This window comes from Oenanthe melanoleuca, chromosome 2, assembly GCF_029582105.1.
Source record: "Oenanthe melanoleuca isolate GR-GAL-2019-014 chromosome 2, OMel1.0, whole genome shotgun sequence".
In the NCBI taxonomy this organism is placed as follows: Eukaryota; Metazoa; Chordata; class Aves; order Passeriformes; family Muscicapidae; genus Oenanthe; species Oenanthe melanoleuca.
Window position 1 is genome coordinate 115,557,014 of NC_079335.1, and position 26,231 is coordinate 115,583,244.

Genomic DNA, 26,231 nt, shown 5'->3' on the forward strand with positions numbered 1-26,231 from the left:
GTCTGACTTGCAGAGATATTCTTGTGGAGGAGCCCCAGTCTTTCCAAGTGAGAGTTAATAAAGGTGCCAGCAGCAATGCTTGGAATGTCAGCTTAAAGTAGCATCAGTCTTCTGGTGTAACTCTTTGTGTATACATGGAATAAAAGTGGTCCTATTCAATTGTTCCTTTTTGAAATGAAACAGAATAAAAGTGAAAAAAGCACTTTTTATTCCAGATGAGATATCCCATGCAAAGAGTTGCAAGAATTACAGCACTACAGGTGCACACCTTGCATCATGCTGGTGGGATTCCCTCCCAGCACCCCACAGAGATAAATCTTGAGATGCCTGTACAGAGTTCTACAGAGAGACCTCATTTGGTTTTCAAGAGCTGGGAAATCCACTTTGAGGAATCACAATTTAATTAGAAATCTTTCATGCTGGCAACATTGTCTAAAACCCATAGCAAAGGATGTGATTATCCTTTTGAAAATTATGTATCTTCACAAAGTAATTAATTCTATCCCTTTGACCTTCAGATTGAAGGTAATCTGCTACCAACATTTTTCTCAGCTACTTTTACACAGAATTATTGAATGTAGTTACTGTAATGGACTAAGTACAATCGTTATATTATTGTTTGTAATGCTGAGTTCTGGTTGGAGTTTAAAAAACTTGTGTGTTTTCACATGATGCAAGTATCTAATTTGAGTTTTATTGAAATCAGAAGGAAATGGCCCAGATGTTAAACACATAAAGCTGTTGATGGAGAAGTTTGTATTCTGTAAATTTGTGTGTTGCAGAGGAACACTGGCTGAGTTTGAAACTCCATTGGGTCACTGAGGGCAGAAAATACTTTATATTTATCTAAGGCTTGCTGGAGGACTGTGGTTCAAAGCTCTCATCCTCGTGATTGTCCTTGTTCTAGGTTTATGACTGATGCAGCTCGACGTGAGCAGGAGTCTTTGAAGAAAAAGATTCAGCCAAAACTCTCTTTGACTTTGTCAAGCACAGTGTCCCGTGGGAATGTATCTACTCCACCTCGCCACAGCAGTGGAAGCCTTACTCCTCCAGTCACCCCTCCAATCACTCCCTCCTCTTCATTTCGCAGCAGTACTCCTACAGGTAAGCACCTACTCTTTAATTCATCCCAAAGAAAGGGAGCAGCTGTGCAATGTGGCGTTTGGAGAACAGGAGACATACTGAGGCATTGGTAAGAAGCGCCCCGAAAAATAAAACAGAAAAGCTTTGTGACATTTTACATTTGGTCTGCAGTCCCTAAAATGTGTTTGGGCTTTTCCAAATTCTTTGCTAAAGCAGAGAAGGATACTAACTTTGAATGTTGCAGCTGAAATTATTGTATGGAGAAACAAACCTTGCTAGAAATTCCTTATGTGTGAAGGATCCTTTACATATCAGTAGGAGAGCTCTGCCTATGGTACATTGTCAGTTAAAAATTTAAAAAAACTGGTCAGTATTGGACAGTGTCTTTCCCCTACCCCATCCCTCCCTCCTTTTTTTTCTGGTGGGGGAAAGTGGAATTCCTAGTAAATGGTCAGGGAAGAATGTTCTACTACTGTCATCATGTAGAAATTACTTTTATTAGGAAACTATGTTCATAAAAAGAAATAAATGGAAAAGGGGATCTATATTCCTTCAAAAGCTAATATTCCAGTGGTTTTCCAAGGTATAAAAGTCCTGGGAATTTTTTCACACTGATTAGAGTAACTGAAAATTGCTTGCTGCCCTGAACCAGATCTCTTGGCCTAAGTCTGTCTGATTTACTTTAGGTAGAGATCTTGTCAGCTAATTCTGGTACACTTCAGACTAAACACCAGTACTTTCTTCTAAAAAGCTTAATGCCTTTAATAGGGCTATTCTGCTCTCTAATAAATAGACTCAAACATTCTCCTTAGAAGGAAATCACATGAGCATCACTGCCCTGAAAAACTGTTATGCCACATGTTTTTATATAGGCTATTTCATGTCTTAGTATTAATGATTAAATGGAAAAGTTGTAGCAGTCCTTGAGATGTTCGGTCTGCAAGTTGTAAAATGAAGTGGTTGTTCAGTGTGTCCCTGGTTATGAAAAAGGGAAGCACGTTGAAAAATGCTAAGTGATAAAGTCTAATGTAATTCAGGAAATGTTAGATTTTCTTAATTTCTGTTTGAAACAAACTGATTCATTTCCTTGACATCCTACAGATGGCAAGGAGTTTTTTCTTTCTTTTGTTTACTTTTTGTACAGCTCTTCCTGAGAAAGCTAATTCATGATGTGGTCAGGTAATATAACTTTGCACATCCTTCAGCAATATTGACTAGTGATGTGCTCTTTGAAACATGTTCCATCAAATACTAAAGAAAAAAAGTCAGCCTCTGTCTACCAAAATACTTTTATTATTTATATATTTTCCAAACTTTTAAAGTTAGTCAGAATGTTGTTTTACCTGCAGTTAAGAGAATCAGCTTGTTATGGCTGCATTTCTGCAAGTCCTGCCACCAGGTTATAAATAATACTGGCTTCCACTTTCTGCACCCTCTGTTCCAAGTTCCCTTTTAGACCCCTGTTCCAAAGCTAGGTTTTGTAACATCCTAGTAGCAAAAAACATATATTCTTTCTTTAAGACTCTTTTTAAAATTTAAAATTTACTCTTATCTGCATTGCATTTCAGCAGCCTCAGACCAGAATTTCCATTTTTCTCATCTTTTTCTGACAACTACAGTTTTTCCCTAGTGTTTACTTAGTGTAGGATTTTTCTAACTTAGATGAGGTGCTGAGAGTTGTGCCATGGCTGAGTTTCTGTGGGTGCAGTGCCTGGAGAGGCACTGCTAGGGGCTAACTTTAGATATGCAGCTCACATGTCTTTTATTGGCCCATGCAAATCTTCTGCCCTCAAGTGCAAGTGTATATGGCAGTTGACTAGCAAGGTGATATAAAAAAGGGTAGTTAGGCAAGATCTGTTTCAGGGAAACAATTTAGAGTATGTAAATTGTCCTACATTTCAGCCTCACAGTGCCTACACAGCTTTCAAGCCATACAGGCATACCCTCCACTGCATCCAGTGAGAATGAAGAGTATTGCTGTATTCCTTCCATGCAGTCCTGTTTGATTTGTACTCCAAGAAAACTTGTTAATTCATCTTTGAATGCAGGTAAACGTGTATGTTGTGGTAACTTGAGAAAACCAAGAGGTTATTTTCCCTTAGGTTGCCTTATGCCCTGTGTTTGTTGTAATCTTGTCCTCACCCTCCTTTAGACCTGTACTTTGTAACAAAATGGGATTGCTCTGACCCAGTTAATTCATTACATTCTCAGAATGGCTGTTTCCCTTTTTTATCTCCTGTCTCAGTTGTTGGGTATTTCAGCAGGGCTCAGCAGTGTGCCTGGCATTACTGTCACTGCACAGGGTGCTGCCACTTCAGATGCCAGAGGGGAATCATGCCCTACAGGCTGGTGAGGTGGGATACAAATACACATCTTCCTCAGCAGAGAGTGTCTGTCACATAGGGCATCTTGTCATTCTTGTTCAACATAGAAAGCAAAACCCACACTAATATTTGAGTCCCCTTTTCCAAGTACTGTCCTCCCTTTTGGTTTGCTGCTCATCTTGGCTTTCCCAGGGGTGTTAGTTTGGCTTGGGTGAAGCCAGGAGCTGCCTGGGTCCCACTCACAGTTGTGCATGTCCTCACAGTGATGTCTCACCACTCCTGATGGTTCTAAGCTACTGCTGTAAGTTTTCAGCAAAGTTCAATTCCATACAATGGTCTCTCATCTGTGTATTGACCAGGCTCAAACCCTAGTGAAACCTGATAAGAAGCAGTTCGAGGTATTTCAGCTGCAGAGAGTGTTTGTTAAGTTTTACAGTAAAAATCTGTGCCAGAAGGCTGTGGGGCCTCATTCTCTGGGAGCTGAGCAGAGTCCAGACTGACACACATCAATGCTGCTTGTGCACATGGAAGCACCTCCTGCTTCTTGCTATAGGAAATCATTCATGGAGAAGCAGAAATATTCAGCATAGAAGTGTGCTCTTTAAGGCTCTTCTCAGGTAATGGGGTTGACATGTATTTATCTGTGTTAGTCCCCTGAAATAGCCTGTTTATGGTGCTGGTGGAAAGTAGAAATCCAGTAGTTAATTTTCTGTACCTCCCCTCTGCTCCCTCAGGGTGGCTGACATATGCTCTCTGCTTACATTTGGCTTTTTGTTCTCTCTCCTATAACAAGTTTCCTCCTCTTCCTAAGACCTGCATCCTCTAATGGTTGCTGAAAGTTCACTTTAAGAATTTGCTCCAGTTTTTATTTTAACAATAGTGTCTCCCAGGAGACTTTGTTTAGTAGGGCTTAAATGGTCTTGTTAGAGTTCACAGGCAGGATTTAGCAAAAGAAATGGCTTCCATCAGGAATAAAGGTTCCTTAGGGTGATAGGGAAATAGAGCAAAGTAGCACCAGCACACAGCTTATTTTGGAAAGATGTTAGCAGTCTGCAAATACTGAAATATCTCTTTATTTAAGGAGCACTCAATTAAGTCACAAAAACTTATGTTGCTTTTATTTTTAAATGTCAATTTTAAACCCACAAAACTAATGAAGTCTAGTTATGGGTGAAAATGGGGCTGGCATTGCATCCTTAACATACGTTGTTAATTTATTTAAATGTTTTCATACATCTGTGTGGCTCACAGATGAAATTTCCACCCCTAACTTCCTGGCTTTTGAGTGTAAGTCAGAGCATTGACATTCCTTTGAAAGCTATGGTATCTCTTCATACTGAAAAGCTTTAAAAGAGATCCAGTGATAGCAACTTATCGGGAATTAATTATTAAAATAACCTGTTCCAAATTTTAGTTAGGAAACTAATTCATAGTGATGAATCTCAGACTTAAAAAAAATCAAAAATTAAGCCCCTTCTGTATTGAAGAAATGCCAAAAATCATCTGAAACCACTGTTTTGTGTTTATTATTTTCCTTTATATTTATGACCTTTTTTTTTGTTTGTTTCTCTAACTATTCTAGGCCTGGAATAGTAAATTTTGGCCTGGAATAGTAAATTTCAGCCTGGAGTGAATTTTTTGCCTTCCTATAAATCCTAAAGCAAGAGTTTAATACCACCAACTGGCTTTTTAATAGTTCAACTCTAAGTCTTGTGCCCTCCCACCTTCCCCTGCACCAAAAAAAAAATTAAAAAAAGGAATAAAAAGAAAAAAAAAGAAAAGCTGGAGAACTTGAATACCTCATACTTAGCATTTCATTTTGCTCTGAAGAAGCTGGCTCTCAGACATCCTTTCCTGTTTATTTTTTATTTTAATAGATTGCAAGTTATAACATTTATGCAGTTTTAATAGGTTTATAGACCTATTTACTGCCTGATCATTTGGGGCAGTGGATGGCAGCCAGTCCTGGCACCAAGTGCTGGGGATGCTGTGGTTGCCTGGAACAGCTGTGGCCATTTCTCAGCCCTTCCACTTGGGAAGGACATGAAAGAGTGCAGTTTTCATGGGTGGTCACAGGCTGACCATGAGAGAATTGGCAAGTCCCATTTTGATTTACAGCTGTCATTTGAGTAGGTGACTAACTATTGGTTTGTCTTCTTAATTAGGATAAATGCCTTTCTGGGGAGTCATATTTGTTCAGTCAGTTTTGATTGATTGCATTTGAAAGTTTTTACCTTTCATAAATATGTCAGACTTCCTTGAAATTTCCACCAGTCCAGTCTCAGTATTTATGAATGTGACCCCATTTTCTAACCACAGAAAGTACCTAACTTTTTTTTTTTATTTTTTATTTTTCCTTTCTGGTAAAATTTGAAAGTAGTAAATCATTTTAATCTGGAGTAAAAAAAAAAATACTTTGTAGGATTTGCCGTAACCTTTAAGAAGTCTAAGATTTAAACACTGATAGTTTAATCAAATATGTCTAAAAATTCAGCAAAGTAATGTTATGAGACTTGAAAAAAATATCACTGAGGCTGTCAAATTATTACTGTGGATGTAGAAATCACTTCATTTACCATCTGAGGATACTATCTGAATGATGTTTTAGTAGTTATAATAAATGAGCAGTTTTGTAGATGCATATGCTAAAACTGAAATCAAGATTGCTTTGCAGCTTTGTCAGCAGTCCTAAACCTGCACTATTTCAGTCAGAATACACTATGTGAAATAGGCCAATTTTTGTCTAATAAATCATACCAGTGGTGAAACATTACTTAAGATAATATGTCATTCTGTAACAGAAAGTAAAATTCAATTAATTTTCAATCAAAAGAAAAAAAAAATCAGTCTTCCCCTAGTGTCTTATTTTCAGGGCCTGATGTAATTAAGAATACTTTCCATACCTAGAGTGATTACATTCTTATATCTTTGCAGTACATTTAAATATATTTGTGTTTGATTCAGGTTTAGGTAACTAAATTTAAGAGAATCATATCCCATTTACATCATTAGGGAATATCTTCTAAGACTGAATATTTTCTAGAAGGTAGATATAGATTTTTACTCAATAAAATTAATAAATAAAAAAAAAACTCAGACTATTAGTATCTTCTTTGATTCAGATGGATTTTGTTCAGGATTCAAATGCAAATACTGGCAAAACAGTGACCAAAAAACTATAGCTTCCTTCTGTATTACCAACTGTTCATGCTGCTGATGACATAATTTAGAGCATCATTGTTCCCTCTATGGGTGACTAATTTGTAGGGGAGGAAAGTCTGCATATTGCAACAAAGGAGCTCCTTTCCTTACCTACCAAAGGCATTTGGGACTCAGAAACTGATCCACAAGGATGCACCTTTCTCCTGGTCCATTAAGGAGCTGTCTGTTGTGGAAGCTTTGATTTTGAGAAGTGAAACACTGTGTGGCAGTCAGTGACTTTTCCAATAAACCTGGTTATCTCATCTACTGCTATCTCAGTGACATGAGATACCATTCCTGCAATTCTGCTGGATAGCATTTGCCTTCATGGATAACTGATGGAGGAATCCCACGGGCCTCCTCTTGAATCTGTTCCCTTTTCTTTTCCAAGAATGCAAAAGCTGAAAGAAAACCACCCATTGTTTGCTAGTAATAGCAACCAAACCCACAATAGTAACCAGCCTTTGGAATCGGGCATTGAAATGGAGTAACAGGCACATGCTGGAAACTAATATGGTTTAGATTCTAAATGTGTGTTCCATTTTTTTTACTTTAAGTTGTTGAAAAAATGCGTTGTTGTAATGTAAAAGCTCATTCCTCTTCATAGGTATCAAAGCAGCTAACATTTCAGTAGAGTTTCCATATGTCAGGCTTTCAACAATGAAGTAATCATATGGCACAGACAGCTGTTGCACAGAGCAGCACATTAAACAGAATCCAGCAAGAAAAGGAGATCTGCTCAGCTGAACTGCTGTGTGAGTCCAGAGTGAACAGCAGAAATGTAAAATAACAGGGCTGTTCCCCCCACAAATTAATTGAAGATTTACAGGAGGAGGAGTTAGGTGCTCAAAACTTTTTGTGTTGATGGATATGCTATTAATGCATAGTTGAATTTGTTGCAGAGCTGCTATTTATAGCAGAATCTGTTTGGCTGCTGTCAGCAGGTGGCATTTCTGAACTCCATGTTAGGATGAATCAGAGTAACTATGAACCATTAAATCTGTTATTCAGCTGATAATCTGCCACAGCTTTCTCTTTGGGTGATGAGGATTTACTCAATATTGCTACAGCTAGAGAGATTCTGCTCTTTTGTGGTGGGCTTATTTTCTTGAGCAAAGTGCCCTGCAAAATATTCCTTGATTAGATCTTAAGGGAGCTTGAAATTAGACTTGGGAGGACAAAGAGTGGAAAGAAGTACACACTGATAGCAGTTAGAAAATCAAATTTTTTAAGTCACGTGTGCTTCAAGCCCATGATTAATGTTTAGCCCCCAACACTGAGGAAGTAAATGCTCCCTGACTTGGAGCACATAACAAGTGCTTTGTTAGACTGGAATGGAGCACTCATCACTTGCAGAGTTGCAAGCTCAAGAATTTATGTAGTCACAAAAACTCAGCTTTAGCCATTCACTTCAAAAATTCTTCACCTGTGTTAGCATCCTGTAAATGCTTAAATTTAATTATTACACTTCATGTTAAAGTAGCCTAGTATCATGTAGATGTAATTGGAAAAAGAATGAAAAGTAGAAATGTTAAATCAAATCCTAGGGCTGTTGTATTAAATTGTTGCTGAGAAGTGGGCTGAGAGTGTTACATTTTTGTGTGTTTGACTTATGGGGTGTCCAGCACAGTAAAGCACAGATCAGCCAAGCTCTGTTGCAGCTTGAAAAACTTTCAGATGTCTGAGGAACCGCCTGATTACTTGTCTAGAACCTTCTAAATTTTTTGCCTGTTCAGAGACTGAAGAACATTTATGCTCTGTTTTTATTAAAAAATCAGATATATGGACTCATTCTTGAGTAAACACTTTGGGCAAATAAGTAACCCATACTTCATAAAATGAAGACCAAATTCAGTTCTTCAGCAAAATGAATGTTTGAATACATTTGATATTCCAGACCTGCAAGGTATGACAAAATCTATGTTAAAATACCTTGTGGAAACTGAATTGTGGTCCCTGACAAAATTTCCTTCTGAGGTGCTTCTCTGTTGCTGGATTTTCACATTTCTATGTAGATGATGGGAGAGAACTTTCTTTATTGGAGCCAAAATGGTTCCATCTAATTGCAGGTTTGGGGCCATATATTAATCCTGCACACTAAATAATGGTGTACATATAATTGCCCAGCATTTAGCAATCTGAGGCACCTATTCTAACAGAGCCTTATGGGTGTTCTTGTAAAAAATAATGAAAAAATAATGAATGACATTGTGAAAAGCAGTTGATCAATGTATGACTTAACTATAGTATATGTGTGTGCTTAGATATGGTAAGAGATTTTAACATGAGCTTTTTTTGGCTGAGGTCATGACTAAGCAAGAATGACAAGAGACATCTGTAGTAGTTTCCAGTTTCTACCTTAAGGAATAAAGCTATAATAGAAGGTTTCTAATAACTGTGAAAAATATAAGTTAAAGTGCAATTATTTCCTATAGGGATTTTCTTAGAACAGGTGGGGTGTATTCCCACAGCTAAAGGTTGATTTTTCAGAGATAGAGGTCACATTCCAATTTCAGGGAGCCAGGCTGTAAACTTGTACATATTTAGCTCTTTCTTCAGTAATCCAAAGTGAAAAATCTTCAAGTGTTCATCACTGTGCTTGGCTAAGTGCTTCAGAAATTGAGTTTTTTTTTCCTTTCCTAGCAATCATCAGCTGTCAGATGATTATCTGGCTTCCTTAGAGAGACAAGACTGTGTATTAACCTGGTTACTCAGATTAAACCAAACCAAAAGACTTGCATTCCCAGAACATACTGAGACCTAGGCTTGGAGGATCTGCAGAGCAGAGAGTATTCCATATTGTAAGCACAGCAACAGTGTTCTCATGTCTTGGACTAATTTATAGCTCCAAACCCAACAGCTTGAAATTATCCTGAAGACCAAGACATTAACTTAATCAAACCTGGGCATTTTTGACCTCTAGCTGTGTGATTACCTGGGTACCTGCTCTGCAGTTTGGCTGAACACTAAGAGGAGGAATCCACTTTGATCCTGGAGGATTCCTGCAGGGCTGTGCAAGACAAGCTGACATGACCTATGAGTGTCTTAATTTTTCAGAGGTTTGGTATTTCCACTGATCCAAGCCTGTAAACTTGTGAAGATGGAGCAAAATTATGGAGATTCTCATGGGACTAATCTTTCCTATGGTTTACATAAAGACATGTGTTATGATAACCTCCCCTGCTTAGTCCTTTGTTTAACTCCATCCTAAACTTAAGTACAAAAAGGCCTATATTATATTCACAAAATGATGTTATTTGAAAGTGGTGCTTCTAGCCATTTAAATTGCTTTTAAAATTAAAAGGACATTTTTAAATGTATATAGAGAAAAATAAGACTAATATGAAAATAGCTGATGGGGAAAATGGGGCTTTGCTGTGAGGGAAAATACATGTTGAATTTTTTTAACCATGATTCTTCTCAACTTTTTGCTGCATTTTCTGTTTTTCTTCATTTTCCTGCTTTATCAGTGCATTTTCATTATAATTCTGTTAAATTTCTGATTTGCCCTTTAACTTGGCAGTAAAAATGTGTTGAGCCCAGTTTGCTATAAAAATATGTTCTGGGAAAATTAGCTCAGGTGCTAAATTTTGTGTTTTCTAGTAGAATTCTGAATCTTACCAGAGGAGAAGGCACACAAAAATTTAACACTACCTTTTATTTAATCTCATTCACTACAGGTAGCCTTATATGTATTATATATAATCTCCTGTGTGTTGTACTTCGTCTTCCCAGCCCCTTCAGAGCATTCTTGTTTGATACAGACATAAATTGCACCAGCAATTGTAAAGCTACTGTGCTGCTGAATTGTATTTTAATTGCACATACCTGTAATTAATTGTATGGGAATTTTCACAGTAGTCTCCCCAAGGAACAATTTAATTGAAAAGTAACCGAGTTGTCTAGACTACAGCAACTCATAAAATCATCACTAGTTTTGGGGTTTGAGCTACAAAGCAGCAATAGAAACATGGCTTGTAGATTTAAAGTACTTCCAAGCACAGGAACTGTTTTATAATCCCCATCGTAGTAGTCTACCCTGGCAAACCATTTTTAACAGGGTCAAGAACAAGAAATGTGCAATAAGCTGAAAAGTAAAGATTATCTCTGTGTCAATTTGTGATAGGATAGGGATTTTTGTCTACAAGCACACCCATCACACATAGACTTATCTTCCTCCAAATGTATAAAAATTATGGAATTTGTAGAAAGCATGCTGTGTCTGCCTTTCACAGCTTGTGGCATAACTGGTTTAACATAGGGATAGTGTGACACTCAAAAAGTTACTTCAGCTGGTCTGGGTAACAATGATGGCATTCATGTTTGTGTGTTTATACTGCAAGGGCCAATTGGTAAAAGGATTTTTTTTTGTTTTTAAATTTACTATTTAGCTTTGTAAGTAATCTGCTAATTATCTTGAAAATTCCTAGCTGAAAACACAAAAGTCAGAAACAGAAGTGGCCACATGGAGCTTTTAGGTGTTCATTTAAATTTTTTGTGTATACATATGCATATATATGCTTACACATATCCATATATATATATTACACTGTGACATTAAATGGGATTTATCTGTACCACTGTGGTACCTTGAGGACTGAGAAAATTACTCCATGTCCACTGGTGCTGTATGTCTGCACACTGACAGCAGTGTTATGGGTTAAGAAAAAAAAAAACCCAGATTCATTTAGGCAGCTCTTCAGTGTGCTGAAGATGATGAAACTTAAGCAAATGTTTGAGTTTTCCTTGTATTATGGCCAAAGCAAATCAGAAGTAATAAAAAGCAAGGACTAACATACCACTTCACACTCAGTGACTTATAACCCAGAGAGTTTATTTCACTGGGGAAATGGTGCATCTTGAGTTGATGTTAGCCAATACAAGAGCCTCATAATTATGTACCATTCTAGGAAAAACAGGGCTCTTTGTAGCTTTTGTGTATTTCCAAGTGAACTAAAAACCATGAAACATTTGCTGAGCCCTAAAACCACAAGATCCTCTTGTCTTTTTAGTGCTTGTGGCCTGGCAGGTGGAAGACACCCCCCCCTAATTCTTGCTGAAGATGAAGGTGGATGCTTTGTCCTTGCTAGCATAATCTCCCTCTCCAAAGGTTTTTCCACATGTAGTCAGACAGTGCCATTCACAACAATTTCTGAGCACTTCTGCCTCTAATGTCAAAGGATGAAAGAAGCCAAGGAGCAATGGAAAATAGCATTTTGAAAAGTACTTTGATTTCAGCCCAGTGATATGTCACCTGAACCAATTCACACCTGCTAACATACGTGTTGTGGACCTTTTGTGACAGCAGAACAGGCACAGTCAACATTTTATTTTATCAGAATCTTTGTAAAAATGAGAAAGGAAACATGGCTCCCCACTAAATGTGTTCTTAAGCTTGAGTTAACTTCTTTCTGAGAAACACAAAGTAGGATTAATAAAAAACTTAACAGATCTTTCGTGTAGATTTTTGTGTAGTTAAAATGAAAAAAGCCTTGATTCTTGCTCAGTAGTCTGTAGCCATTTTAGCCCTTATAATTCTGAGTCTTAGGGCTAGCTCTCAAATCATGCTGATGATATTTCTTAAATCTAGATGGTCCAGAGCTTCAAAAGCAGAGAAGAGAGAAGTGGTCAGTGTATATCCATGCAGATTAAATCCTCCCAGCCCTTCAGTGCATTGAAGTGGAGAATCTGCCATGTTGCTGTTCAGGGGTTTGCAGCCCTCTTGCGCCTCATAAACATGAAACTTCCTCAGCCCAAAGCTGCTGGAAAAGCACTGAGCTGTCTTGCAGCTCTGCAGCTCCTGCACACCCTGGTCGTGCACTGAGCCATGCACGCTGCAGCCCATCCACACTGAGGAGCATCCTGGAAATCCCTGCCTGGCCAGCTGCTGGAAGCAGAGCACTCTTTGTGTAGTGCAGGCTATAGCAGGGATAGCAGAACTGGGGGATGCTGGTGGTAGCCCAGTGCATCCATGCAGGATTTGCACACTGGTGAAGGCAAAGGCAGGGCAGGCGTGCTGGGGAGGGACTGTGTGTGCATTAGCACTTTTATGAGCTGCATTGTAAGTGGCTGTGCAGCTTTTGTACAGCTGTAAAGCATGTATAAAACATGTCTCAAATGTATTTTCATAGCTTCATAAAGTGTAGCTCATTTATGTAGGTACTTTTTATTGTAATCCTTTATCTTCAGCATGGAACTGCTTCCTGGTACCATTTCTATTTTTTCTTCTCTTTTTTTATAAAATGGGGTAAAGGAGAGAAAAGAAAAACTGCTCTTTTGTTATGTGCATCAGGAGAGTCCTTAAGTACGGTAATAATGCCCTGAACTTGTATTTTTGTATTTCTAACCTCGGAATGCAGGCCTAGCAACTAAAAAGCCAAAATAACATTAATTATGACCGTTCTTCGCTGTGGTTTTTGGAGCATAAGTTTGGAACAGATGTTTGAGGGGAGAGAAGGGAGGGGAGGAAGGATGGATTGTTTCTTTTTCTCAGCCCCAACTGGTTTTAATTCTTTTTTGAACATTTTGAGAATATCTTTAAACATTTGCCAGAGTTCAATTAACATCCTGTGACTAAAGGTGGAAAATGTCCTACTTTGTTTTTCTTCAAATATATACCTGCTCTTGCTTCTCATGGCAAAGCCAGAAAAAGAAAGGATTCCAGCTGGCATGGTTTTATTACTGCTACATTACTTTGCAGGTTAAGCCTCAAATTGGGAGGGATCTGCTGGGTTGATTTATTTATTTACTTTTTTTTATTTTCATGATTTTTAAAAAGTGCCATGTAAAACACTGCCATTTAATTACAGGAAGGTTATGTTCTTTTTTGGTGAGTGTTTAACAGCTTATTCTTGTTTACATGAAGTTGCAGAAATCGAGTTTTAAAATATGTTTAAAGTAGAGATTGTGTTCTTGGGTTTATCATGTTTTTCCTGTACTATGTATAAACACAAGACTGTACATTATTGAAAGCCCTTTTTTGTGGAAAACAGGATTGGGGGGAAAAGTTTATATAAGAATGCAAAATAACTTCCCAAGACTATTGGCGCAGTGTGACCATAAAACCTCAACAGCACATTGTGCAGTGACATTATAACAATTTGCTTTAGCACCTCTGCAGCGGTCTCAGAAAACCCTGCTCCACAAAACACATGCCGTGGTATCAGTTGACTGTTTTTTTCCAGAATCACTTCTTTACATGCATGTTTTTGTGATTAGTTGCTGTTCCACAAGTAATTGGAAGTGGGGACTTTTTTTTTTATTTATCTTATTACACGTATGTTTTATTTGCATTTATACATTCAATAAGTTGTAACAGATCTGCTTATGTAGGTGTGCAAGTGGATTTATGAACTTTGGATTAGGATTTACAGCGCTTTAGTTTTAAAGACTGTTCTTTGCTATACCAGTATCAAGATACAGATATATCAAGAAAGAAAATGGCACACAGTTGCTCCTAAAGCCAGATAGAATCCAGCTGCTCCACCAACCCCAGTTTTGGCTCTGGAGGATATCTTTTTTTAGCCTGAATGTGTTTCTCTAGTAGCCCAAAATGGAGAGCAGACCTCCGTTCTCCATTTTGCTGACAGTGAAAAAGAATTTATAGGACTAATGTCATACTAATAGCACTTTAAATATAAAACTTTATGCTTATTTTGTACCTTTATCATTTTAGCTTAACCTCCAACATTTTAGGGTGATTTCCCATATAGTTTAGCTCAGCCAAAATCATTCTATACCAAAATACAATGTATTCAGATTTATGTTTTACCTGAAGGAGTGTTTGCATGCTTTGCAAAGTGAATCCAAATCTTGTAATGGGATACATTTTCAGTCACTTAAAATTCAGCATGAGCATACACTGAGAGCACTGAAATGAAAACTGCAATTGGTGTGAGATGTTTGAATTGACCTATCTACCACGTCATTTAAAACACCAGGGTGCTGGATGTTTAATTATGTATAGGCTCATCCTGTTTGAAGTACCACCCTCCAAAACAGCTGTGGGAAGGATCTTTTCAGACTGTCTCTCTGATTGTGCAAGTTGCAGTTGCCATTTGACTGGAAGAGAGAGGAGAGGATGTCCAGAAACACTTAGCCATACCCTTAGATGCTTAGATGTTCCCTCCTTTGGTATAGCAGTGGTGGTCTGAAAGTGTGGTCTGAAAGCTGCTCTTCAAATGATGAAAACAAACACAGAAAAGTTTTTTTGTGCAGGGTTTTTTGCCTAACTTATTTTCTCTTGTGCTTTCAAGTGCCTTGTGCCTTAATGATAAAAAACACACTGTTCTTTGTATTTGAATCCATGTTCACATCATTACATGAGGTGCATTTTTGAAATTCTCATGGTGCTTATTCATTAGCAGAGCCTTGCTTCAGCCAGAGACAATAGAAAATTAGCTCTTCTGGGCAGTAATACATCCTAACAGCTCGTTATTTAGCACTTGATCTGAGCTAGGAGAGAACTGGAAAAGAGAAAAGGAAGGGTGGTTTCTCCAGAAGACATTGTTCTGGCCAAATCCTGCTCTGACTGGTGTCATGGGAAGAGAAGGATGCTGGCAGCAGCAGGCAGAGCCTCCAGGACATGCTGTGCAGGGCTGGCAGTGGCCAGAGGGACACTCCTGAGCCCCACTCTGCCTGGAGCAGGGTCAAGGCACTAGCAAGTCATAGCTGCTGTTTTCATGGCTCTGTTGTGACCATGAAGAGGGATGGAGGCCTCTGCCAGCCCTGCAAGTGCCTTTTTGACAAGCCATGACCATCTCCATCAGCTCCCACCAGTGACAGCAAAGTTCAGAGCCTGCAGTTGGCTTTGAGAGCAGAATTGCCTCTCCTCGCCCAGAAATGAGGATCAGGAAGAATTACTGGGAGAGGAGCAGAATCTGCATGTGCTTATCATACCCACGTGCTGGAGAAAGGCTCTGGCCTTCCCTGAGGTGAACCTAGTGCTCACTGGATTTTGGTGCTTAATCCAAACACTTGATATCTAAAATGCCAGTGTCTGTAGCACTGCAATGCTCTGTTAAGCCCCTCTGGGTTTTCTTCAGTTTTGTCTCCATCATCTTTGAAAATATAAGAAATTAATCTCAATGGAATTTTTACAAAGTTTGAAAACTGCTTTCTGTCCTCTTGAGTCCCCTCTGCCCACCCACCAAAACAAGCAAGCAAGCAAAGATCCTGGCTTAGTGTGTCTGGATGATCCAGTGTTTGATGATTGTTGCTGGAGTTTGCAGAGCCAGTGCACTGTGCCACCCCTACCAGCTCTCAGCTGAGAGAGTTCTGCTACAGCTTCTAGACTAAAGACTTGCATGGCTGCTGCTATTTGTTTTGTATTTTGTATTTTGAGCATTTCTTTCCTATTCATTACATGAAGGAAGAATATTTCATTTTGAATGACTTGATATGTCTTTAGATCAGCAATGAGTATCAGCTGTAGGAACATTGTCCCTGCAGTGTGCATCCATTGGCACAGAGGGAAGAATCTGACAAATCCATGAATGTGCTTTAGTGTTAACCCAAAATTCACATAATATTAATAATTCACTTTTTTTTTATCAAGGAATCTGTCACAGTATATGGGAATGCAAAGTTCTTAACATAAGAAGTGCTCTCATAAAACTGTTTCTGTGAAATACAAACTGCAAGTCCCGCACGGGACAAAGTGTGAAGCTGAATTTTTATGAGAAATCCTTGGAATTACCATGAACTCTCAGTGACACTAGCAATGTTGGTTCCCACTGCAGTAAGCTATTTGCTCATAGTTATTCATTGTATACTTAAATGTATGTTTTCTGGGCACAAAAATAATTGGCAAGGATGTTTTGGGTTTGTTTTTCTTCATGGGAGGAGAAAGGAAGAACTCATAATGTTCTTGATCAGAGGTCAAGATAGATCCTACTCATTAAAATGGCACACACAGCTTGTGCTGGTTTTAATCAACTTTGTCTTTTTTATATTTAAAGGCACAGCAGAGAAGTCTTGAAAAGCAATGTAATGACAAATGCTGTGCACCTGCTAGAACCAAGATTCATTTAAAGTTCAGGGGAAAATCCTCTATAAATCTCTCAATAGAATGAATTCATTCATGCATAAGGCAGAATTTATCTTGGCTACAGTGGTGTGAATACAGAATAAACCCCAGAAATATAAAAGATAAGGCCCCAGATTTTCAGCAGCGTAGCTGGGTTGTTTGTTCCAGAATGGCAAATGAATTAGCTCTCTGCAAACCATTTCTGAGCTCTTTGAATTACTGACCTCTTCTGCTGGAAAACAAAAAAGTAGTGGATGGGCATTGAAGAAGTGAGATCTTTGCTGTAGGATTAAGTGACATTCTCACTGATTTTGACAGAAAAACTGACTGGCAGAGGTGTAGACCAAGTCTATGGTCAATTTTGCTTTTTGTCAAACTGCAAGGGCTTCTTACCCTGCAGGCAGTAATCATAATCCCTTTTTGTGTATGTCTTTACTTCTGGCTGTGACATAGACAGCTTGCTTATTTGTGATGGGCAGTTTAAGTGCAGTGTGAAAATTACAAGAGAAATAACTTGCTAGAACTCTTTGTGACCCAGTATGTTTTGTGGCTTCTCATTGCAGGTAATTTTATGTGATTTCTGGCTCCAATATGGCATATATGTGAGTTGTGCCTAGTGGAGTCTACCTCCCCTTTGAGGAGTAGTGGCATTGTCTCAGCATGGAAAATTGCAGGGAAACAAAAAGCTGAACTAGCATTCTTTCCTTGTCTTGGTTTGGTTTCATTTTTTGATCTGCTGGGGGCAGCACAGATGAAGTGAGTCTTTTGGCAAGGCCACTAGAGTGGGGAGTGGGAAATGGTTTTGTGGGCCAGGACTGAGGGAATATTGCATGCGAGGGCGGGTGCAGTATTAAGAAGATGTTACTGAGTTATTTGGATAATAAAGCAGTGGTTTAGGTTAGGCCAAGGTAGAACTGTGTAGGGTCTCAGAATGAAAGCCAGATGATGAAACTGGATATTATGTTAAAGAGCAACGAGCTAGTGAGAAGACTGAGAAAAAGCATTGCCAGAGGAGAGGAAGAGAGCAGGTTTTTTGCTATGGCAGAACTAGTATTTAGTTGTGGTAATAATATTGTGTATTTGTACAGTGCCTTGCTGAAAGCATGTGCTTCTCTATCAGCCAGATATTTAGAGGCTTTGTGTGTTGTCAAGTTTTGGGGGAGGTTTTTTTGCTACTCAGACTTGTGAAGCCTAGTTCTGATATTTTTCAGTGGGGGGAACATTCAGTCTGCTTTTCCAGGGTGAGGAGGAAGGGTGAAGCCATTGGCACTCGTGGCACAGGAATGGCTCAGCTGAGTGCCCAAAGGCAGCGTGCCCCAGCAGAGCATCCTGTTATCCATGAGTGTCCAGGCAGAGCTCTCTGAGGAGTTACTGCAAACCCTGCCTGAGTCACGCACTTGTTACACCCCGGAGCAGGCCATAGGTTAGGCACAAAGGCGCTTCGCTTCTTCTTTTTTATTTTCTTTAAAAAAGTAAATATTTGCTGATATAATCGTGAAACACCAACCAAGCTAAAAAAAAAAAAAAAAAAAAGAAAAAAAAAAGAAAAAGAAAAAAGAAGGCAGGCAATTAACTGGCTCTATCTTGATCAAAGTGCGCTGCTTGCGCTTCCCCTGGGCAGTGCTGGTCCCTGGGAGCGCGCCCAGCAGCGGGGCAGGGCTCGGGCTGCAGCCTGTACACCTGACACGGAGCCCAGCGCCTCTCTCCGCCTGGGAACGGCCTCACCGAGCCCAGCCCCCGCCACTTCATTAAAATACCTCATCAGGGGCTGTTTGGAATGGCAGCGCCGACCTGAGCCTTGCTGCTCTTTGTTTTTCCTCTTTTTTATTTCCCTCCCTCTCTGATGTGCTGCGCGCAGTCAGGGAGGCACCGCATGGGCTGCTGCGCTCAGACACTGACAAGTGAGGAAATTAAATTCTGAGGCAGAATCGGTTAAAAGCATGACTAAATCAGTGTTGTTTTTCTGTAACAACTGAAACAACATCATTATTTTAAGGTTGAATTTTTATTGCTAATGATTTTTTTTCAAGGCAGTAAATTTTTCCTGCATTTTCTTTATACCAAGATCCTTTAAAATACATTTTGGGATTTCTAATTTTTTTTTTTTTTTTTTAGAATAGAAGCATTGAGTTCAGTAGGACACTGTTAGATATAAGCAGTGATAGACTGCAGTTCCAGCTACATATGAAGTCATACAGCACCATTAGTATTACTGTTTTGTGCAAGAAGAAATACACTTTTATATGGTCATTCATATGAAAAAGCTCATTGTATTTGTAAAATCTGTAGTGACGTCTGAATTTTAAAAATTAAGATAATGGAGCATTTGCTTATAGAGGTAAAGAACTGTTTTGAGTGTATTAGACCAAATCTTGTATTTCTTTTCAGGTAAGCCAATGAAAAGAAAACCATAAGGATGGTGTGATCTCACATATTCTTACAATACACAGTTTGTTCTCTTCTGTCTCTCTCTTTCACTGAGTCTAACTTTGACTGAAGTAGAGGCAAACATTTTTACTGATTGTTGCTTTATGAAAACATACTCCTTTTCATCATTAAAATGAATGGTGTCCTTAAGAGATGTTTGTTGTACAGTTTCAAATGATGTTTTCTTCAAGAGGACAAAATCCTATTTGGGCAGAAATCACCTACTCTTAAGGGGGCTCTCAAGGGGGATGATTATACAGGCAGAAATTGTTGGTATCAGTGTTTATAATTGTATGTTTTGTCATCCTAGGAGTGCATATGTGTATTTACAATAGGGTTTTCTGTTTCATTTGCTTTAAAAAAACCCCACTGAGCTAAAAGGTTTGAAAGAAACAGCTTGAGGAATTTTTTCCATCAAGATACAATCAAGGGCAGGAAATCGTAGAAGCAGAGTTGTGGTTTTGCCTCCATTTTTTTATTAGTTAATTAAACTATAACAACTCTTAACTTCATTTTAGGTTAACTGTTCCTAGAGTTCAGAAATATTTTAAGAGGTCAATAATGCTTTCTTTGGCTCCCTCTCGTTGGGAGTGGGATGAGGAGCCGCAGTCAGCGGGGCAGAGTTTTCCAGATGTGCTGCAGGGGCTGTGCGTGCGCTCGAGCCGACGGCTGCCGCTGGTGGGGAGCCGTCCCTCCCTCATCTGCACACCATCCTGGGCAGATGGGAGCCATGGGAAAGCAGCCTGGACAGCCTGACATCTGTCTGACCAAAGCCCAGGTGCTGCACTGGGTGCTGGCAGCTCCCAGGGCTGTTACTCAGTGCTGAGTCTGCCTGGGAGTGCTGGGGAAGGGGGAGTCCAAAGAGGCGAGAAGGATGGAGTTTCAGCAGAAGCACCCCTAAAAACCCCCTGTGCTTTGCAGCGTGGGTTTCCCCTGGGAATTCAGGATGTTTTAAAGTGCCACGAGGCATCTGTCTGCCTTTTCTCCTCGGTGGGTAGAGCTGCTCAGAGCCCTGCACTGAAAGGGCACGCGAGGGAAGAGCCATGCAAGTGTCACATAACTGTCTTTAATAGTGGGAGCTATTCCAGCGCTTGGAGCCAAATTGTCTTTCAGCAGAAAGGATAAAATTTAGCAGAGCTGGGAAAGGGAAAGAAGAAAGGGGAGGGGAAACACAGCACCACCTCCTGCTGACACCACAGAAGTTTCCCTCAGCTTTCCCTCTCTCTCCCTCTGTGCATATATTTTCTTTTTAATCAGCTGCGGCTCTTCCCTCCCCTGCTTTTCTTTTTTCAACTGTATTTTTACAGTTGGGATTCTGCTTGTCTAATTTCTCTTGTTTCACATATAACTTCTTCAGAGGATTTCATTAATAGTTATTGCAATTAAAAATAATAAATAAACTCAGCACCAGCTGCTCAGATGGCTGTCTGAGCATATCTGGAACATAATGCGGTCTGTTCAGGGCAGTCACACAATGCAATTTATACCCACACCTGAGGGAATGAATTTCACAACTATAATTGCTACAATATAATTCTTATTAATGTTGTGCTATAATTCCTATTAATTCCAAAGGGCTAGTAAATGCATTAGGACTTGTCAACATATTATTTTACACTGTTTATGATCTGTAGAATTACACTCTTCAGTATTGTATTGCATAAAGAAATGCCTTAAAATTAGCTTTAATTGGAGGAGGGGAGGGAGCACATTTTCTGTTCAGGCACTGGGAAAGGCGGAAGGATCCTGGTGTTTGAGAAGCAATGAAACTGCATTTTAAAATCAGTCCTTTGAACTTTCTGTGCCATGCAGTTAACAGTTTGTGAAGATATATTAATAAGGCCTGTCTTGGTTATTAGAAAAAGAACCACTGGTGTCTTTATGAAGGAATAAATAACTACAAGAAAGATAGGGCTATAAAATTTAAAATAACTGTCTTCCAGAAGAGACAAAAGTGGGGAAATTACAAGTTGCTGATGTAATAAAAGCAGAATGGGTTATCTTGCTGTGCTCTTATTTATTCTTGTTTTATCTGACTACCCTGCTTTTCTAGGTAGTGAATATGATGAAGAGGAAGTAGACTATGAAGAATCAGACAGTGATGAGTCCTGGACTACAGAAAGTGCTATCAGCTCTGAAGCTATCCTTAGTTCAATGTGCATGAATGGAGGGGATGAGAAACCTTTTGCCTGTCCTGTTCCTGGATGTAAAAAAAGATATAAGGTAAGTAGTAATGCAGGCCTATCTCATTTCCTGCTGGTGTAGGTGGTGGGGAAAGCCTCTAAAATCAGTTTGCACTCTTCTCAATTAACAGATTTTCACAATTATTTTTGTGATATTTTATCAGAATATTTTATTCACTAGTTTCCTCTCAAGTACAACCAAGTTTATCAGTTTTACAAGGGATGTCTGTCTGTCAAGAGAGATTACATATAGCAACTCTTTTGCTTCACACATTTTAACAAGCTTTCTATTATTTAGACAAATCAACTGCAGAATGCAGGAGGTATAACAAGCAAAATAATCTCTTGGGTCCCTTTCAGAAACATGAAATGAGAAAGCTTCTGTTGATCTGTGCCAGAAACAATTCCTTCTGCTTAACTACTAGAGATACTGCCTCCTCTTTAGTGAGGTGGTGCCCAGGGTGCATTTTCTGTTAAAGATGATGTGTGGAATGTAGTGGTTAACATCATGCAAGACAGAATTCACCTTGGGAAGGCAGAGTCTTGCAGAAATTCCAGCATCATTCTGTCCTGGGTCCGAGTTCCCCTGACACATCTGCACAGCCATCAGTGACCTCAAATGCAGAGCTTGCATCCCTTTGTGTGACTCCCTGGGAAACAATTCCCTGACACCCCCCACCTCCCCCTGTTCTTTAATTGCTCTCCATCATGAGAAATGTTTTGTCTTTTTATGTGATTGAAGCATTTTTAAACTGGACCCTTGAGCTGGCCAATGTAGGACGTGCCAGGATGTTACAGGAGTGTTGTTTCACGTGCATAGGTGCAGAGACAGATGGAATTGTGCTGAACATCTTGCACTTCAGTATGGTGCTCTCTAACCACTGACATTTGGGAACAGAAGTAGCATTGGCACACTTCCTCTTAGTACTTTCCTGAAGTTTTTGCATGAACTACTGGAAAATCCAACCACCAACCCTACACCCTAGAAAAACCATGGTGGCTGGGTTGGTTGTATTTTATGGCTTGTCCTTTAAATAACTGATAAGCAGGGACTTAAAAGAGAGGAGAAATGTGAAATAGAAAAATAGGAAGGCCAGTTGAGATAAAACAGTTGTGGCAAGAATGGAGAACCTGTGCATGAAGCCATATAGTGGATGGAAATGTGCTTCAGTGATGCTGCAGCAGCTCCCACAGCTGCAGATCACAAGACTCAGTGTACAGACCACTTAACCCTGACAACACTGTTTCATAAAAGAGGGACAAGAAAGCAGTTGCTTCTTTCTTAGGGACACACAAGTGTTTTTGCAGAGATTATTCTGAGCTATATAGTGTTTATTCTCCAGTTAGAGGAAAAACTGAACACCCTCTCCAGGGCCAGGGCAGAGGGAAAGATGGTTTTGGAGTACTTACAAGTCTTAATTTGCAGAAAAACTCACACTCCTGAAGATCAATACTTTCCTTGCGTGTGGTAGGAGCTGTGCCAGACAGAGGGTATGGTATAAAAAGCTAAATCCCTAGCTCAGGAAGCAAACAAGCCATGGTGATTGTTACAAGTCGTGTGCCCAGAGGGCATCTATGCATTGCAGAAAACATTAGTTTAATGGCAAAGGCTGGAAGGAGAACCCTGTAATTTGCTATATCCTGTCTGTTCTCTGTTTGACTGCCAGCCCTCTGTCTTTTTATTGCCCAAATGAGCAAGCTGTTTGTGCTTGCTTCTGCTATCTCACTACCTTCATCTCAAATGCATGAGGACTGTCTATAAGGGGTATCTTGTACACCATTAATGGTAGACCAGCCAGGCAGGGGAACAAATTAATGACCCTTAGAGGGGCTGACAGGGAACAGCAGCAAATAAAAAATACCGTATTCTTCTGAGAGACTCACCTCTGTTTAGTCCTGATAGAAAACCACGTTTCCTTCAACTCTGCCTCACCTCATTTCTCTTTTCTGTGGGCTCTGTTTCCTCCCTTTTTTATTTTCAGCCTATGTTTTTTCTTTTAGCATTTTTATCTTTGTTTCCTTCCTTTTAGCTTTGTGTCAGCTGTGTTTCTTGTTTCCTCTTTATCTTCCCTCTGCTTAACCCACTTGTCTGACAAATTATTTGTGGAGTCTGGGTAGGGAGTCCTGTGATCAAAGCACTGGGATTTTCTGGTGGGTACTGGATAATCACAGTCAGGACTGTAAAACAATTATAGTGCTCCAAACAGGAACACAGACATGCACATACAGTAATTGCCAGGCTCACTTTACGGCTGAGAAAGGATGCATTCCTTTAGGGAGCGAGGAGGAAAGGAGGATATACACAGTTTTCTTTTGTCTGGCCCTAGGTGACGTAAGTTTGAGGAGTAGAATGGTATTTTTAGAGATTTTATTTGTACTACAGTAGTGCTTAAAGGACCCAGTAGGGATGGGGCACCTTTTTGCAAACAATGTTCAAGGATAAGAGATGGCCTCTGCACTGAAAAGTCATTATGGAAAGGTAAATAAGACAAGAATGAGTACAACAAATACTGCAAAGGAACGGGCTGGGGTGGACAATGGAAACTGTAAGGAGAACATGTTTATACACAAGCCCAGATGTGTATCAGGAGCCCCTGCTGGCCTCCTGCCCAGCTGCTGTCTCCTGGCACTTTCCCATAGGCACTGAAAATAGTCATAAACATTTCGTTGTTCTTCAGGAACTTTATTTTTAAAAATCGTTTGCTTATAACATGTATTGGTACTTTGTATAGTATGGCAGAGATATTTTTGAGAAGCCACAGATCCTGGGAGAAATATTTTTCTTTAAATCACGTGTGGGATAGTCAGAAACATCTAAATAAACCTGAAGTACACTGACTTCTAGATGCTTTAAACACAAGTCTTTGAACTAATTTCTGAAACTTGCTTTCTTCTCTAATAATGCTTATTGAGGTAAGGAAGAAGTTATAATTACTTTATAGTTTTCCATTTGGGGATATTTTTTTTTCTTCCTGTGATTCATTTTTTATGCCTGAAATTTGATTTTTAGAAAGTCATCTGTGTGATTCCAAGGAACCCAATGTATAATCCTTGTTTCTGTGGAGTTCCTCCTCACCAGACTTTGGATTCACACCCAAATTTAGATGCCCTGTCCAGAAGTGTATGGATATTGAGTAGCTAATGTGCTTTGCAAAATACTGCCTTGTAGGAGCTAAAATGGGATTTATGAATGTGTTGATTAGTCTTCCTTTTATTCAATACCCCTGAGTGGTCTCTAGCTCTGAAGAAGGACTTTGAAAATGTGTTTAAGATGTAGATAAATTTACTCAGGCAACATCCAAAGATTAAATGAAGTTTAGGACATGGCTGATACAATAAACCCCACAAATAATACATATATGCTAGTATAGAGAAAACCCTAGAGTATTTGTCCTAAATTTTCTAGTTTGTGCAAAGTTAGTAATAAAAAGAGAATGTAGCTTATATCCATGATTTTTCTTTGGCCTTGGGCAAGAGAAGTGGTACCTTCCAAGGCTGCTGAGGCATTGGGATTGTCCTGGCAGGTAAAAAGATGAGGGTCCTGTCAGGTGGCACAAACCCCCAGGAAGGCTGACCTACAAGTGGTGAAACTCAGCAGAGCTTAGGGAGAGAGAATATTGAAGTGAGAACAAAACAAGGGAATTTTCCTGAAAGAAAGGAGCAAGCCAGATCTTGCTAGTTGAACAGAGGAACTGGACCCACAGAGGAAATTGTGGGATAAAGAGCCAAGAGTACAAAAACGTATGAATGTTCAGGGCTGAAACAAGAAATCTCTCAAATCACCCTTTTGAGATGTCTTTTCCTACTTGAAGGGGGCTGCCAAGATGTCTGCAGTGAATCCTTTGTGAATCCTGCCGTGCAGAAGGGCTGTGCCCAACAGGAGCCTTTGTGTCCTTGCAAACCAGGCAGTGCCAGTCTAAACTTCTCTATCGCCTCCTGATCCAGTCACAGGTTAACAATTGTTTCCTCCTGCTCAAGATTTTTAGAGTGCACTTCTCTATGGCCATCTTCTTCCTCAATCATCTGTGAGAGTAAATAGTGAGCAACCTAAGTAACCAAAGCAATAAAAGTGATGTGCGAGTTTGGCCGTGGCTCTTGCTGTACCTCAGCAAACTCAGCCCAGACGTACAACAAAGTGTTTACATTGCAGCAGTGGAAAAAGTGCCGAAGAGTCACTGTAATTCTAACAACAGTTTCCTTTTAGACAGAAGTACAGGTCAAATTTCACATTGCACAAGTTCCTCATGCTCTGCATGGTTACTGTTTTTCAAACCTTCCATGGCCCAATTCATCCCTTTAGGTTTCTGCTTTAGCATCTCCTTTAATTTTTCTGCCTGGAAATACTTTCTTCCCTCTGGGGCTGACGGATCATTAAAAAATTGGGATCAGGAGAATAGTACCATTGGCATGGAATAGTAAGGGTATTTGTGATTGCAGATTTATGCCATCTATAGCATATAGTAGCACAAAAGTATGTAGAAGGATTTCTTAGAAAAATTAAAAGTTTAATCATAAACAGGTTTTTGCTAGGAAAATAATGTTATTATAGATAATAGGGCTTGTTTTAAAAATTCCACTGCAGAGCAGAAGTCTAGCAGGTTTCCCCCAAGATTTTCTCCTCTTTTGAAGGCACAGGTCCTTAAAGGTACACAGATGGTGACAGATGCCTTATGAACTCCCCCTGGCACCCAGTGACAGTCCTGGCCCCCTCACCCCTATGGCCCTCTGGGGTACTGCAGGTTGAAACTTTGTGTGAGATGATCCAAAAGGTGCCCCAGGATCTCAGATTACTTGCAGGGAATTCACTTGGCTGCTCTTGAGGCTGATGTGCAGCCTTGATGTGCTGTTGGAGTTGTGCTGTGGCTTTCTGCCTACTCTGAGTGCCCTGCACCCAGCAAACCCTGCCCTGATGGCTCATGGTCCTGTGTCTGGTTGGTGTTGGAGATGAGGGATTCTCAGGAGACAGCTGTGCAGGGGTTGTCCAGC

The 26,231-nt window shown here is 39.7% G+C and overlaps 1 protein-coding gene across 2 annotated transcripts in view; it reads left to right on the forward strand.

Moving 5' to 3' along the window:
* The window catches only part of JAZF1 (JAZF zinc finger 1), a 181,454-nt gene that overhangs the window by 152,536 nt on the left and 2,687 nt on the right, over positions 1 to 26,231 (forward strand). For both annotated transcript variants that reach the window (XM_056482689.1, XM_056482690.1), the window contains exons 3-4: positions 908 to 1,104; positions 21,116 to 21,285. In XM_056482689.1, the coding sequence (XP_056338664.1) occupies positions 908 to 1,104; positions 21,116 to 21,285 (367 nt within the window). The remainder of the gene's footprint in view (positions 1 to 907; positions 1,105 to 21,115; positions 21,286 to 26,231) is intronic.